Genomic DNA, 16,498 nt, shown 5'->3' with positions numbered 1-16,498 from the left:
GTGATGGTAGAAGTAATGTCATACCTCCGATCCAGGAATGTAGTGATTGTCCCATACCTGGATGACTAGGATTAATACTGGACTCCGAGCGTCAGCTCTGCCTCCTTCCGCAGAACAAAGTGGCCAAAATAATGAACCTGGCCGGTACAGCAGTACATCAGCCAGCAATGACCCTGATAAAAGCAATGTCCCTACTAGGCTTATTAACGTCATGCATTCCGGCTATAGGATGGGTACAATTTCATCTGAGACAGCTGCAATTGGAAGTTAAGTCAGTTCATAAACTGTTAAGAGGGCATTTGGAAGGAAATCTGTCTTTCTCAGGGCGTAAGAGATTCCCTAATTTGGTGGACTGTGAAGGAACATCTCACAATAGGGGTCCAGTGGCAGAAACCGGTCGAAGACTCATCACGACCGACGCAAGCGGTATAGGTTGGAGTGCTCACCTGAGGTCTCATTTAGTACAAGGAACCTGGTCCTTGAGAGAAAATAATCATGGTTCAAACGAAAAAGAACTATGGGCAGTGGAAAAGGCCTTGAAACATTTTCTCCCCTTGCTCCGGGGCCGCCATACTCGGATCATAACGGACAATCGATCAGTGTTAGCTTATATTAATCACCAGGGGGGGACGCGTTCCCGGGGCCTCATGGAGGTGTCAGATCTTCTATTTCAGTTAGCAGATTAACACCTGTCATCCCTGACGGCACTACACATAAGGGGCATAGAAAACACACAGGCAGACTTCCTGAGTCGCAGAGGCTTGAGACAGGGGGAATGGTCCTTAAACCCCCAGGTATTCCAACAAACAGTTCAAGCCGGGGGCAAATAGAAATAGACTTGTTTGCCACCTCACAAAACAAAAAAGTCAAAAACTTCTGCTCCCTGAGTCCAAGAGAACATCCCCTTGCAGTAGATGTCCTGCTAATACCCTGGAGGTTCTCTCAGACCTACGCATTCCCCCCGATAGTGATGATTCCAACAGTAGTCCGGAAGATCAGAGAGGATAGAGCGAAAGTAAAACTCATAGCTCCATTTTGGCCAAGGAGGTCTTGGTTCTCCCTTCTAAGGCAGATGTCAATAAAAGACCTATGGATTCTGCCAGAAGTTCCGGACCTGTTAACCCAGGGACCAGTGACCCACTCTCAGGTAAAGGGCTTCCATCTGGCAGCCTGGAATTTGAGAGGGCGTTACTGAGTCACCAGGGATTCTCACCAGGGCTAGTCTCCACCCTATTGAAAAGCAGATAGCCTATAACATCTAGAATCTACGGTAGCACATGGAAGAAGTTTCTTGACTTCCTGGGTGAACCGTTGGGGAATGTAGCTCCAGTGGGACCCATCCAAGAGCTTCTGCAGACACGGTTTCATCTCGGGCTAGCGACTAGCACCCTTACGGTTCAGGTTTCAGCCTTGGGGGCCCTATACAACTGCAACCTTGCATCAAATAGGTGGGCTTCACGATTCATAAAATCCTGTGACAGGTCTAGGCCGGTTATTATCCCAATAATCCCTCCTTGGGATCTAAATTTAGTCTTAGAAGCTTTAACCAAAGACCCTTTTGAGCCTTTGCAGAAGTTGTCACCTAAATTACTCACTCTTAAAACAGTTCTACTGGTAGCCTGAACATCGGCCCGTAGGGTAGGTGATTTACAGGCCCTGTCGATATGCCTCCTTATACTCAGGATTTTGACGACAGGAAAATTCTAAGACCAGACCCAGCGTATCTCCCCAAGGTGGTCCTAAAATTCCATAGGAGTCAGGAGATTACATTACCATAGTTTTGTAGTAATCCTAGAAATCCTGGGGAACAAAAGTTCCATATGTTAGATGTAAGAAGATCTATGTTACAATACATGTCCGTGACTAGTCAGTGGAGGAAAGGCACATCAGGGGGTCTCCAATCACGACATTTCGCCACCATTGATTCCAGCCAATCTTGCATTCAAAGAGTCAAATGGTGCTCCCTCCCTTCCGAGCCCCGACGTGTACCCAAACAGTGGTTTACCCAAACATTTGGGGTATAAGCGTACTCAGAAAAAATTGAACAACAATTTTGGGGGTCTAATTTCTCCTGTTACCCTTGGAAAAATTAAAAAATCGGGGCTAAAATATTATTTTTGTGGGGAAAAGAATTCCTGCCGTTTTGTGCCCAGTGATTCCCCCCCACATATGCGGTATCGGCGTACTCAGGACAAATTGTACAACAACTTTCGAGGTCCAGTATATCATTTTACCCTTGGGAAAATAAAAGATTTGTTGCTAAAAGTTCATTTTTGTGACTAAAAAGTTAAATGTTAATTTTTTCCTTCCATGTTGGAAGGTTTTGTAAATTTTGTTGTAAAAATGAGAAATCACTGGTCAACTTATAACCCTTATAACTTCCTAGCAAAAAAATTTTTGTTACAAAAAATATGCTTATGTAAAGTAGACATGTGGGAAATGTTATGTATTCACTATTTTGTGTCACATAACACTCTGGTTTAACAGAATAAAAATTCAAAATTTGAAAATTTCAAAATTTTTGCCAAATTTCCGTTTTTTTCACAAATAAATGGAAAAATTATCGACCTAAATTTACCACTAACATGAAGCTCAATATGTCACGAAAAAACAGTCTCAGAATCGCTAGGATCCGTTGAAGCGTTCTTGAGTTACCTCATAAAGGGACACTGGTCAGAATTGCAAAAAATGGCCAGGTCATTAAGGTCAAAATAGGCTGGGTCATGAAGGGGTTAACACGGTTGTGAAGAATTTTCTGAAATTAGAAGCTTTTATGGCACACACCAAAATTTTACAAAACAAATATTAAGGGGATGATCAATTTAACAGTTTGCATCAGAATTCTGTTGGAAAAATAAAATGTCACAATTTCTTTCACAAGTACAAGTGATTTAGAGAGGCTGCCCACGTCTAGTTACAATGTGGCTGGAAGTATGCATAAAACCTGCTTTTGCAGTCACATGACCGCCCACTTCTTACACAAGATAATCCTGACAGGTGGAAGAATTCAAAATTGTCCTGTCACTTTCTGCCCGCAGACTTTCATGTCAAATCTGGCTTGCTGGAGATCAGCTTTTGTGTCAAATCCTAACTGAGGACAACCCATTCATTCCCTGCCAGTTCTTGGAGTTTATCACAATTTCTGTTTTGTGTTTTTTTGGTCAATTGGTACTCAATGCTGTTGAGATCTGGGGACTTTCCTACCTTTGGAGCCAAAATTTGATTATTTTGTTCACCGAGTCACTTAACCCCTTTCTGCCATTTGACGTACTGTCCCGTAGAGGTGACCTGGGACTTAATTTCCAGGGACTGGATAGTTCGTCATAGGCGATCGGCCGCGCTCACTGGGAGATTGCGGCCGGAAGCAGCTGATTTTTACAGCTGACATCTGGGCACTATGTGCCAGGAGCGGTCAAGGACCGCTCCCTGCACATTAACCCCCGGAACACTGTGATCAAACATGATCGCAGTGTTCCGGCGGCATAGGGAAGCATCGCCCATGGAGAGGGTTCCCCGCGTGCTTCCTGGAGACCCTCGGCACAACTCTGTGATCACGTTGTTCTGAAGGTCTCCTCCTTGCAGGCCCTGGATCCAAGATGGCTGCGGGGCTCCTTCCGGGTCCTGCAGGGAGGTGGCTTGCAAGCGCCTGCTGAGAGCAGGCGCCGGCAAGCCTACAGCACTGCCTGTCAGATCGCTGATCTGCTAAACCATGATGTCCCACCCTGGGACAAAGTAAAAAAGTAAAAAAAAAAAAAAAAAAAAAAAAAAGATGTAAATTAAAAACATCGATTGTTCCAATAAATACATTTCTTTATGTAAATTTTAAATAAACCTGTAAAAGTACACATTTATTATCGCTGTGTCCGTCCGTATTGACCTGACCTATAAAGCTGTCCTACTGGTTAACCCCTTCAGTGAACACCGTTAAAAAAAAAAAAAAAAAAAGGCAAAAAGCAATGCTTTATCATCATACCGCTGAACAAAATAACACGCGATCAAAAAGACGGATATAAATAATCGTGGTACTGAAAACTTAATCTTGTCCCGCAAAAAACAAGCCCCCATACAGTGTCATCAGCAAAAAAAAATAAAAAAGTTATAGCAGTCAGAATTAAGCGATGCAAAAATATATATATTTTTTTCTCTAAAATAGTTTTTATTGTATAAAAGCGCTAAAACATAAAAAAATGATATAAATGAGGTATCACTGTAATCATACTGACCCGAAGAATAAAGCTTTAAATTGGTTTATCAATTTTACCAAACGCTGAACGGTATAAACGCCCCTCCCCCAAACCCCCCCCAAAAGATATTCACAAATTGCTGGTTTTTATTCATTCTGCCTAACAAAAATCGGAATAAAAAATTGTCCTGCCCAAAAATGGCACCAATAAAAACGTCAACTCGTCCTGCAAAAAGCAAGACCTCACATGACTCTGTGGACCAAAATATGGAAAAATTATAGCTCTGACGCTTTTTATTGCAAAAAATATTTTTTGCGTTACCACATTCTTTCAGTGTGTGACAGCTGCCAAACATAAAAACCTGCTATTAATAGTAAATCAAACCCCCCTTTATCACTGTCTTAGGGAAAAATAAAATGTGTTTTTCCATTTTCCCGTTAGGGTTGGGGCTAAAGTTAGAGTTGGGGCTAGAGTTGGTTAGGGTTTGAATTACATTTACCGTTGGGTTAGGGGGTGTTATCAGGGTTAGGGGGGTATGGTTAGGGTTGGGATTAGAGTTAGGGGTGTGTTGGGTGTGACTCCGGGTGTGACTCTGGGACACACTGCAGTACTTTGCTCTGCCCTCAACAGGGCAGACAAAGTACGCCTGAGCCGCAGCGTGAAGACGAAGAGGACATCATCCTATGAAGATGGGAGGCCCCGGACCGGACCGCGATGCCCATAGGATCGGACCGCCCCCCCCAGGTGAGTATAATCTAACCTCTTTCTCTCATCTTTCAGGTTACATCGGGGGCTTATCATTACAGAATGCTGTAGGGTTAGGGTTGGGATTCGGGTTGGGAATGGGTTTAGGGTTGGGATTGGGTTTAGGGTTACGGTTGTGAGTCAGGGTTGTGAGTCAGGGTTGTGAGTCAGGGTTGTGAGTCAGGGTTGTGAGTCAGGGTTGTGAGTCAGGGTTGTGAGTCAGGGTTGTGAGTCCACTTACAGTGTCGGGTGTCATAGTCACTTTATTCTGATGTTTGACTTTGACTTTGACTAAGGCAAGTTTAGGACCTGGTATATGAGAGATGCCGTAAAGGGGCTACCAGGTACACATAAAATTGGCCATTTTTATGCGCTAAGAGCTCTCATTTTTCATATTTCTAGTGCAGTAATGCAGTTCAAATTTCGTGTCTTCAAGTTTACATGTTTTAACGCTGCAGTGTGCTGCCTTATTTACTTGACTTTGATAAATGGTCATGTCCTAAAATGGACACCGTACATTTGCATAGCTACCATCTTTGAAAGGTCAAGTTGGGGGTCATAGAAAGGTCGCCATTAATTCCTATGGGAAATTTTTTTTTAAAATGCAATTTTTTTTAAAAACCACAAATCGGATCAACTAAAAAAATACATAGCACACCTGCACCAGGGGTGCACTTCTGCGCACACGGGGCCCGGGGTGCACTTACTTTTCACACACAGGACCGGGGGTGCACTTACTTTTCATACACGGGGCAAGAGGGTGTCATAGTCACTTTATTCTGATGTTTGACTTTGATAAATGATCATGTCCTAAAATGGACACCGTACATTTGCATAGCTGCCATCTTTGGAAGGTCAAGTTGGGGGTAATGGAAAGGTCGCCATTAATTCCTATGGGAATTTTTTTTTTTAAATGCGGTTTTTTTTTTTTTAAACTACAAATCGGATCAACTCCAAAAATACATATCACACCTGTCCCCACCGAGGGCTTTGAAACGCCGCCTGAACGGGGTCTCTGCGCCGAGCGGTTCAGGCCGCATTAATTGTGGAAAACGTGGAGAAGAAGAATAAAATATAAGAAATCGGATTACAATATGTTGCTTGAACCTAGAGGGTTCAAGCACCATAAATATCACTTTTGCTTTCTAGCATGGTGCTTCGTCAGACTGAAAAAAAGCATTATTCATCACAAAATTGCTCCTGAATGTTTTGGAGAAGTTGCTTTTGGAAGCTTTTTTGATACAATTATTTATTCATGGCAGTATTCTTAGGCAAACTTGTGATTGAGCTCTCTCTCTTATTGTGAAAAGCCCCCCGCACATGAATAATCTCAAGATTCTTTACTTTTAGCATGACTCAGGACTCATGATAGTGCTCACCTTTTCATGTTTGGAAAATCTTTCTTCCAGGTGTCCCAAACTGTCTGAAAAGGGTTTTGTGTTAGTATCTTCTGTGGTGCAGCAGTGTCCATGCTATGCAGTGATGAGGCAGTGACCCAGGAAAGTTCAAAGTAAAATGTTTTAATGTCCAAACTTTAAACAAAGCACAATGGTATCCTCCGGATCGCAGCCGGGAAACAAGACATTCCGTAAATGTGTCCGGTTGCTGAGGACGACTGCACCACCGTATCACACTGCGGGGTGCCAGGAGTTTGCTTTTCTTGCCTCTGTGTTTCCCTCACACAGGCTGACCTTTTCCAGAGCAGACAGCTCTGTTTGCTGCAAACTACACACAGACACACTCAACCCTCTGCTGCATGGGTTTTTACAAAACAACCTGTGGTCGTCAGCCACATGAAAAACCCGGGGCCGGGAAGGAAACGGAATGCATCGCTGCCGTCCTGTAGTCAGTTTAAAAAAAATAACAGCCCACAACAGATTTTCTTATATGTGCCCTGGACACATAGAATGGCCAAGACCAATACTCACTTTTATTTTGCATTGCAATCGCAGCTATGCCTGTGACTGCAATGCACTCCCATGGCCTCCATATGCTTCTTGGCACTTCTTGAAGGACACTGTTGTGAATTCTGTTATCGAACTCCCTCCTGTGGTCATGAATGGTACTTCGGCGAGTTCTGTCCATGGACTCCCTCTGGTTGCTGTGAGTGGAGCTGCGGCTTCTGAGGTTCCTTCCACAGGTGACTTAGTTTATTATTTGGCTGGCTGCTCTATTTAACTCCACTCAGATCGTTACTCCATGCCAGCTGTCAATGTTCTTGTACTGGTTCAGTTCGCTCTTGGATCTTTCTGGTGACCTGTCTACTCCAGCAGAAGCTAAGTCCCTGCTAGTTAATTATTTGTTCATTGTTTTCTTGTCCAGCTTGCTATCATGATTTTGCCTTGCTAGCTGGAAGCTCTGGGAGGCAGAGTGGCACCTCCGCACCGTGAGTCGGTGCGGACGTCTTTTTGCACACTCTGCGTGGTCTTTTTGTAGTTATTTTTGCTGACCGCAAAGTTATCTTTCCTATCCTCAGTCTGTTTAGTAAGTCTGGCCTCCCTTTGCTGAAACCTGTTTCATTTCTGTGTTTGTGCCTTTCATCTTAACTCACAGTCAATATATGTGGGGGGCTGCCTTTTTCTTTGGGGAATTTCTCTGAGGCAAGGTAGGCTTTATTTTCTATCTCTAGGGCTAGTTAGCTCTTAGGCTGTGAAGAGGCGTCTAGGCAGAGTCAGGTACGCTCCACGGCTATTTCTAGTTGTGTGTTGGGATTAGGGGTTGCGGTCAGCAGAGCTCCCACTTCCCAGAGCTTGTCCTGTGTTAGTTTAACCATCAGGTCGTTCCTGGTGCTCCTAACCACCAGGTCCATAACAGGACACATTGCGACCCTCGCATATAACACCGGACACTGCCTCGCACTTCACAAAATAGGCTTCCATGGTAAAATATTCACACTTCTGTGAAGTAAACTGGCCTCTCAGCACTACTCATATTGCAGTCCGCATTCTATAAAGCGTGTGTTTTTGTTTGTTTGCAGAAAAAGTGTAACTTTTCAGCCTCACAAATGGCATTTTCAAGTGTTGAATGTAGAGGAACTCTAATTGAAAAGATCCCTTTTTTCAGTCAAACTGCACATCTTTTCAATTAGTTGGTAAAACACTTGCAAGCAAGACTTTCTTGTGTGAAGAATCATTGTCCTTGAACAATTGCTCTTTTGGCCATATTAGCATAAATTCCTATGGACAAATTCCAAAATACTAATTCATCATTTTTAAATTGGACGTCCACCAAATTTCTTACATGTGTGATCTACATACGTTTGGCCAACTAGTGTACCAGTTGTGTTTATATATGTTACTTAAGTTTCAACTATGTAAATTAATGCATTTTGCTTTTCTTTCTTGGAAATGCAGGTGTAAAGAATTAATTTTGGCTACTTCAAGAGCTTTATTCAACCTGATTGATGAAGATACAAGACAGGTTTGTTTCATGGTTTAATTTATTTGCTTACTTTTACTGTCTGCTGCCTCCTAACACATTACCTACATTTGACATAGATGTATGTCCTATTTGGGAAGGAGTTCCCAATCACCCTTGAGTGTGGTTGTTTAGTTCACATAATGGAACAAAGTAAAAAAATAAAATGAAATTAATTTGTATTTTAAAATGCAGTAAAAGTACAAAAAACCTGAAAAAAGTGTTTGTAAATAAATTATTTTAAAGGGGTTGTTGCCTTTCAAATATAAATTGTCCCTCGCTGCAATTTATGAAAAAAGGCTATCCTGTATTCTAAAAGTCACAGAGAACACTGGCGCTCACCCTAAGACACCAAACTCCTTAGCTGCAGGAATCAGACGGGGTAGTGCCCACCCGTATATGTAATAAAATAGAACCAAATGGGCTAGAAACCGCCCTTAAGGAGAGAAACAAATCGTAGTAACAGGCTGGTCCAACGAGAAGGTACTCCAAGCAGAATAACGACACTACTCCCCCAGGGGAAAAACAGCAGTAGTGATACACAAACTTTAACCACCTGCCCACACCATACCTCGCAATGGTGTCACCAAATAAATAACTGAGGCTAATCAGCTTACCTACGTGTATGAAGTGCTGCGGCTTGCTGGTTTTAGACTACAGGTACCGTGGTTGCGGTCGTATCCGTGGTGGGTGATGGAACACTACATGCGATGTTCTTCTGGAGGTATACTGGAGGTATACTTGTTTGTCCGGGATTGTGACACAAACTGTGCTGGGTGGAGTAGCGCACTGTGGGACCAGGGGCGCTCTGGCCGGTAGCGCTTCCTGGAAACCACGAGGAATAGAAAAAAGATGGCTGGTAGGCCCCTCCTACTAGTGACATCACTAACCGTACAGATCGCCATAGCGCTCCAAGAAAGGGGGAAAGGGATGTCTAACCAACGCGTTTCGAAGAGGCTAAGCTCTAATTCATCAGGGTTACCGGTATCCCTCACCCCTCTGTAATATAGTTACATAGTTACATAGTTATTAAGGTTGAAGGAAGACTATAAGTCCATCTAGTTCAACCCATAGCCTAACCTAACATGCCCTAACATGTTGATCCAGAGGAAGCCAAAAAAAACCCATGTGGCAAAGAGTAAGCTCCACATTGGGGGAAAAAATTCCTTCCCGACTCCACATACGGCAATCAGACTAGTTCCCTGGATCAACGCCCTATCAAGGAATCTAGTGTATATACCCTGTAACATTATTCTTTTCCAGAAAGGTATCCAATCCCCTGTTAAATTTAAGTAATGAATCACTCATTACAACATCATACGGCAGAGAGTTCCATAGTCTCACTGCTCTTACAGTAAAGAATCCGCGTCTGTTATTATGCTTAAACCTTTTTTCCTCCAAACGCAGAGGATGCCCCCTTGTCCCTGTTTCAGGTCTATGATTAAAAAGATCATCAGAAAGGTCTTTGTACTGTCCCCTCATATATTTATACATTAAAATAAGATCACCCCTTAGTCTCCGTTTTTCCAAACTAAATAGCCCCAAGTGTAATAACCTATCTTGGTATTGCAGACCCCCCAGTCCTCTAATAACCTTGGTCGCTCTTCTCTGCAACCGCTCTAATTCAGCTATGTCTTTCTTATACACCGGAGACCAGAACTGTGCACAGTATTCTAAGTGTGGTCGAACTAGTGACTTGTATAGAGGTAAAATTATGTTCTCCTCACGAGCATCTATGCCTCTTTTAATGCATCCCATTATTTTATTTGCCTTTGTAGCAGCTGCCTGACACTGGCCACTAAATGTGAGTTTGTCATCCACCCATACACCCAGGTCTTTTTCATTGATGGTTTTGCCCAGAGTTTTAGAATTAAGCACATAATTATACATCTTATTACTTCTACCCAAGTGCATGACCTTACATTTATCCCCATTAAAGCTCATTTGCCATTTATCAGCCCAAGCTTCTAGTTTACATAAATCATCCTGTAATATAAAATTGTCCTCCTCTGTATTACCCTGCAGAGTTTAGTGTCATCTGCAAATATTGAAATTCTACTCTGAATGCCCCCTACAATGTCATTAATATGTTAAAAAGAAGAGGGCCCAATACTGACCCCTGTGGTACCCCACTGCTAACCACTACCCAGTCCGAGTGTGCTCCATTAATAACCACCCTTTGTTTCCTATCCCTGAGCCAGCTCTGAACCCACTTGCACATATTTTCCCCTATCCCCATTATTCTCATTTTATGTATCAACCTTTTGTGTGGCACCATATCAAAAGCTTTTGAAAAGTCCATATACACTACATCCACTGGGTTCCCTTGGTCCAATCCGGAACTTACCTCTTCATAGAAGCTGATCAAATTAGTCTGACATGAACGGTCCCTAGTAAACCCGTGCTGATACTGGGTCATGAGGTTATTCCTCTTCAGATACTCCAGTATATCATCCCTTAGAATGCCCTCCAGTATTTTACCCACAGTAGAGGTTAAGCTTACTGGCCGATAATTTCGAAGTTCAGTTTTTGTCCCCTTTTTGAATATTGGCACCACATTTGCTATACGCCAGTCCTGTGGTACAGACCCTGTTATTATGGAGTCTCTAAAGATTAAAAATAATGGTCTATCAATGACTGTACTTAATTCCTGCAGTACTCGAGGGTGTATCCCATCCGGGCACGGAGATTTGTCAATTTTAGTGATTTTTAGACGCCGCCGCACTTCCTGCTGGGTTAAGCCGGTGACATTTAATTAAGAATTTTTATCACTAGTCATTTTGTCTGCCATGGGATTTTCTTGTGTAAATACTGATGAAAAAAGTCATTTAGCATATTGGCTTTTTCCTCATCCTCATCCACCATTTCACCCAGACTATTTTTAAGGGGGCCAACACTATCATTTTTTAGTTTCTTACTATTTATGTAGTTAAAGAATATTTTAGGATTATTTTTACTCTCTCTGGCAATGAGTCTCTCTGTCTCAATCTTTGCTGCCTTGATTTGCTTTTTACAGAATTTATTTAATTTTTTGTATTTATTTAATGCCTCATCACTACCTACTACCTTTAATTCTCTAAATGCTTTCTTTTTGTCACTTATTGCACCCCTTACAGCTCTATTTAGCCTCATTGGTTTCCTCCTATTTCTAGTACCGTATATACTCGAGTATAAGCCGAGATTTTCAGCCCAAATTTTTGCGCTGAAAGTGCCCCTCTCGGCTTATACTCGAGTCACGGTCGGCGGTGGGGTCGGCGGGTGAGGGGGAGAGGGCGCTGAAGGCATACTTACCTAGTCCCAGCGATCCTGGCGCTCCCCCTGCCGTCCCACGGTCTGCGGTGCTGCAGTTCTTCCTCTATCAGCGGTCACATGGGACCGCTCATTAGAGAAATGAATAGGCGGCTCCACCTCCCATAGGGGTGGAGCCGCCTATTCATTTCTCTAATCAGCGGTAACGGTGACCGCTGATAGAGAAAGAGGCTGCGGCACCGAAGACCAGCTGTGACAGGCAGAGTGAGCGTCAGGATCGCTGGGACTAGGTAAGTATTTTATATTCACCTGTCCGCCTTCCAGCCGCCGGGCGTCGCTCCATCTTCCCGGCGCCTCCATCTTCCCGGCGTCTGCGCTCTGACTGTTCAGGTCAGAGGGCGTGATGACGCATATAGTGTGCGCGGCGCCCTCTGCCTGATCAGTCAGAGCGGAGACGCCGGAACGAGACGCCGGGAGCTGCAAGCAAGAGAGGTGTGTATGTGTTTTTTTTTTTTTTTTTTACTGCAGCAGCGACAATGGCAGAGCTTTCTATGGGGCAATATGAATGGTGCAAGAGCACTATATGGGGCAGAGCTTTCTATGGGGCAATATGAACGGTGCAAGAGCACTATATGGGGCAGAGCTTTCTATGGGGCAATATGAACGGTGCAAGAGCACTATATGGGGCAGAGCTATAGGGCAATAATGAACGGTGCAGAGCACTATATGGCACAGCTATGGGGCAATAATGAACGGTGCAGAGCACTATATGGGGCACAGCTATAGGGCAATAATGAACGGCGCAGAGCACTATATGGCACAGCTATGGGGAAATAATGATCTATTTTTATTATTGAAATTCACCGGTAGCTGCTGCATTTCCCACCCTAGGCTTATACTCGAGTCAATAAGTTTTCCCAGTTTTTTGTGGCAAAATTAGGGGGGTCGGCTTATACTCGGGTCGACTTATACTCGAGTATATACGGTGTGTTTATTGCCATACGGTATATACTGTGCACAGGTCCTATCCAGGATGCTAATAAACGTCTCCCATTTTCTTTGTGTATTTTTATGTCTCAGGATATCGTCCCAGTTAATTGCACCAAGATATATATATAATATACAGCCATATCTATGTCCCGCCCATCCTATTAACCCCGGACTCCCCCATCCAGTGTCTGTATCACCCTCAAATGGCTGTTGCATACCGGGTCTGCATAAGGACAACGTGGATCAAAATTGAATGAAAAATAAAATACTTGCCAAAAAATAGTCCTTTACCATTTATTAACGTTCATCAAGCCACAACCTTATGTCATACTGTATGCAAAACTGCTCCACACGTGTTACCTACTGCAGAATTATAAAACAAAAACAATAAATCTTTATTTACTTATTCACTAAGAATCATGCATAATGTGCAATTAAAAACAAAAAATGTACGATTAAAAACCAACATACATATAACCTAAGAAGGGATAATACTCGCCCTCCACAATGGGCGATCTCAAAACTAAAAAATATTAAAAAAAAAAAAAAAAAGAGGAATATATCTAGATTATTGATGTATCTTTAAATAATTTAAAATTGTTACAATAGACAGCTAGGAACTATTCCCTTAGCTGAAATTGGAGTATTCCCAAAATGTTAAAAATGTATTGCAACTGTTGGAAATATTGAAAAAATATTAAAAATTGTTAAAAGATGTTAAACCACGGTAAAAAAGATGAAAATATTGGGGGAAGGGAAGGGGGAAAAAACAAGAGGGGGGGTGATTTGTGGGGTTGGGTTGGGGGGGTTCTGGTTTGTGGGGCGAGTAGGAACTCATGCTAACACCGTCATCGCTGGGATCCAATTGCTGTTACAGAACCCTGCCCACCTAAAAAATCAAATAAAGCTCCTGGTAAGGGGGATCAAGCCCAGTATATTAAGCAGGTACTGAGCTAGTTGACCCCTATTAACCCCCACTAGAAACCGCCCACCCCCTTTCCCCCCCGTTATGTGCTTATCTATACGGTAAAATAACCAGTTAAAACTACTATTGGAAAGCGAATAGTTCCAATTCCTGGTTCAAACCTCCTGGGGCCAGGCTTTCTAGGGTAAAAATCCACTGCGTTTCCGCCCTAGACATTTTACTGATAAAGTCCCCCCCTCTTGGGTCTTGATAGACCTTTTCAATGCCAGTGAAGAATACCCCTTTTGTCTATTTATTATGTTCATCTACAAAATGTCTTGCTAAGGGGTGTCTTATGTGGCCCTTTTGGATATTTTTCAGATGTTCCTTAATTCGGGTCATAAGGCAACGTTTGGTTCGCCCCACATAAAGTTTGTTGCATGGGCATCAAATTAGATAAATGACCCCTGTTGAGAAGCAGGTGATGTTCTCCTTAATGATAAATTCCTTGCTGCCGCATGCATCCCTAAATGTGAATTGCCGCTCTTTTGTAAAACTAGTATTTATAGAGCAAAAGCAACTACCACATGGTTCAAAACCTACGTTGGATTGTGAAGATGTCATTGGCCGTTTTCCTCCATTGCCTATGGCCAGCTTGGTGGTAGGGGCCTTTCAAATATAGTTTGTCTCTCGCTGCAATTTGTTATGAAAAAAGGCTATCCTGTATTCTACTTCCTCAGGTTCACTGGTGAATTTCAGCTGCTGCTCCCAGTTTGTGGAAAACAGAACACCCAGCTCCCTGAAGCTGAGCTCACTGACCGCCTTCCTACGTTATGTCAGTGCCGCATTTAGTGCCAGATAGCAGCTTGTTAATTTTTTTTTAACAAAATGTAGCAAGGGACAAATTAAATTTGAAAGGGAACAACCCATTTAATTGGCTGTTTTTTTTATCTAACTGTTAAAAAAAATAATAATAATAATTTTATTTATATAGCGCCAACATATTCCGCAGCGCTTTACAAATTATAGAGGGGACTTGTACAGACAATAAACATTCCAGCATAACAGAAATACAGTTCAAAACAGATACCAGGAGGAGTGAGGGCCCTGCTCGCAAGCTTACAAACTATGGGGAAAAGGGGAGACACGAGAGGTGGATGGTAACAATTGCTTTAGTTTAAAAATCAAATAAAAATGGAAGGTAGAGTGAACAAAGTCATCCATCCAAGGCTACTTTAACACTTGCGTCGGTATGGGTCCGTCGTTAAACATCGGCGTGACGTACCAACGCACGTTGTGAAAATTTGGCACAACGTGGGCAGCAGATGCAGTTTTTCAATGCATCCGCTGCCCATTGTAAAGTCCCGGGGAAGAGGGGGTGGAGTTCCAGCCGCGCATGCGTGGTAGGAAATGGTGGATCCGACATACGAAAAAAACAATACATTGAACGTTTTTTCGTGCCGACGGTCCGCCAAAACACGTCACAATCCGTCCCTAATACAAGTCTATGGGAAAATCTATGGATCCTGCATTCTCAAAAAACGACGGATTGTGACGGAAGCTGAAAAACGCAAGTGTGAAAGTAGCCTTAGTGGTTGTTCTGGAAATGTCAAAACCCAAGCCCTCGCATAATGCTGTAGGTGGGAAAAAAAAGGCACTCAGAATACAGCGATACAAACAAGAAAATATTATTTCTAGTCTGAAAAAGTAGCAAAGCATTGGAAAGTACACATTTAAAGGGATCTGGCACCCAGGGCAAGAATTCATTTCAGCACCCCCCCCAAGGACATATGCCCCCCGTCAGCCCCATCATTGCCCTCTCCTCCTCCACCATCCCCATCATTGCTCTCCCCCCGTCAGCCCCATCATTGCCCTCTCCTCCCCCCCCACACACACACATATTCACATATACACACACACATTCACATACACACACACACACACATTCACACACACATACACACACATTCACACACACATTCACATGTGCATACACACACATTCACATACGCATACACACACATTCACATACACACATTCACACATTCACATAAACACATTCACACACAAATACACACATTCGCATACACACATTCTCACACACGGTATGGGTCCGTCGTTAAACATCGGCGTGACGTACCAACGCACGTTGTGAAAATTTGGCACAACGTGGGCAGCAGATGCAGTTTTTCAATGCATCCGCTGCCCATTGTAAAGTCCCGGGGAAGAGGGGGTGGAGTTCCAGCCGCGCATGCGTGGTAGGAAATGGTGGATCCGACGTACGAAAAAAACAATACATTGAACGTTTTTTCGTGCTGACGGTCCGCCAAAACACGTCACAATCCGTCCCTAATACAAGTCTATGGGAAAATCTATGGATCCTGCATTCTCAAAAAACGACGGATTGTGACGGAAGCTGAAAAACGCAAGTGTGAAAGTAGCCTTAGTGGTTGTTCTGGAAATGTCAAAACCCAAGCCCTCGCATAATGCTGTAGGTGGGAAAAAAAAGGCACTCAGAATACAGCGATACAAACCAGAAAATATTATTTCTAGTCTGAAAAAGTAGCAAAGCATTGGAAAGTACACATTTAAAGGGATCTGGCACCCAGGGCAAGAATTCATTTCAGCACCCCCCCCAAGGACATATGCCCCCCGTCAGCCCCATCATTGCCCTCTCCTCCTCCACCATCCCCATCATTGCTCTCCCCCCGTCAGCCCCATCATTGCCCTCTCCTCCCCCCCCACACACACACATATTCACATATACACACATACACACACATTCACACACACATACACACACATTCACACACACATTCACATATGCATACACACACATTCACATACGCATACACACACATTCACATACACACATTCACACATTCACATAAACACATTCACACACAAATACACACATTCGCATACACACATTCTCACACACACACACACACACACACACACACACACACACACACACATTCACATACACCTCTCACCTCTCCTCGCGCTC

General features: G+C 43.2%; 1 protein-coding gene across 1 annotated transcript in view; it reads left to right on the top strand.

The window, feature by feature from the left end:
- Positions 1-16,498, top strand: part of PGAP1 (post-GPI attachment to proteins inositol deacylase 1) — a 1,319,879-nt gene that overhangs the window by 235,256 nt on the left and 1,068,125 nt on the right. Inside the window, exon 7 of the mRNA XM_069733825.1 lies at positions 8,282-8,348. Within this exon, the coding sequence (XP_069589926.1) occupies positions 8,282-8,348 (67 nt within the window). The remainder of the gene's footprint in view (positions 1-8,281; positions 8,349-16,498) is intronic.

Source organism: Ranitomeya imitator, chromosome 7 (assembly GCF_032444005.1).
Source record: "Ranitomeya imitator isolate aRanImi1 chromosome 7, aRanImi1.pri, whole genome shotgun sequence".
NCBI classification, from domain to species: domain Eukaryota; kingdom Metazoa; phylum Chordata; class Amphibia; order Anura; family Dendrobatidae; genus Ranitomeya; species Ranitomeya imitator.
The sequence above is the reverse complement of the archived record's forward strand: the minus strand, read 5'-3'. Positions and strand labels throughout refer to the sequence as shown.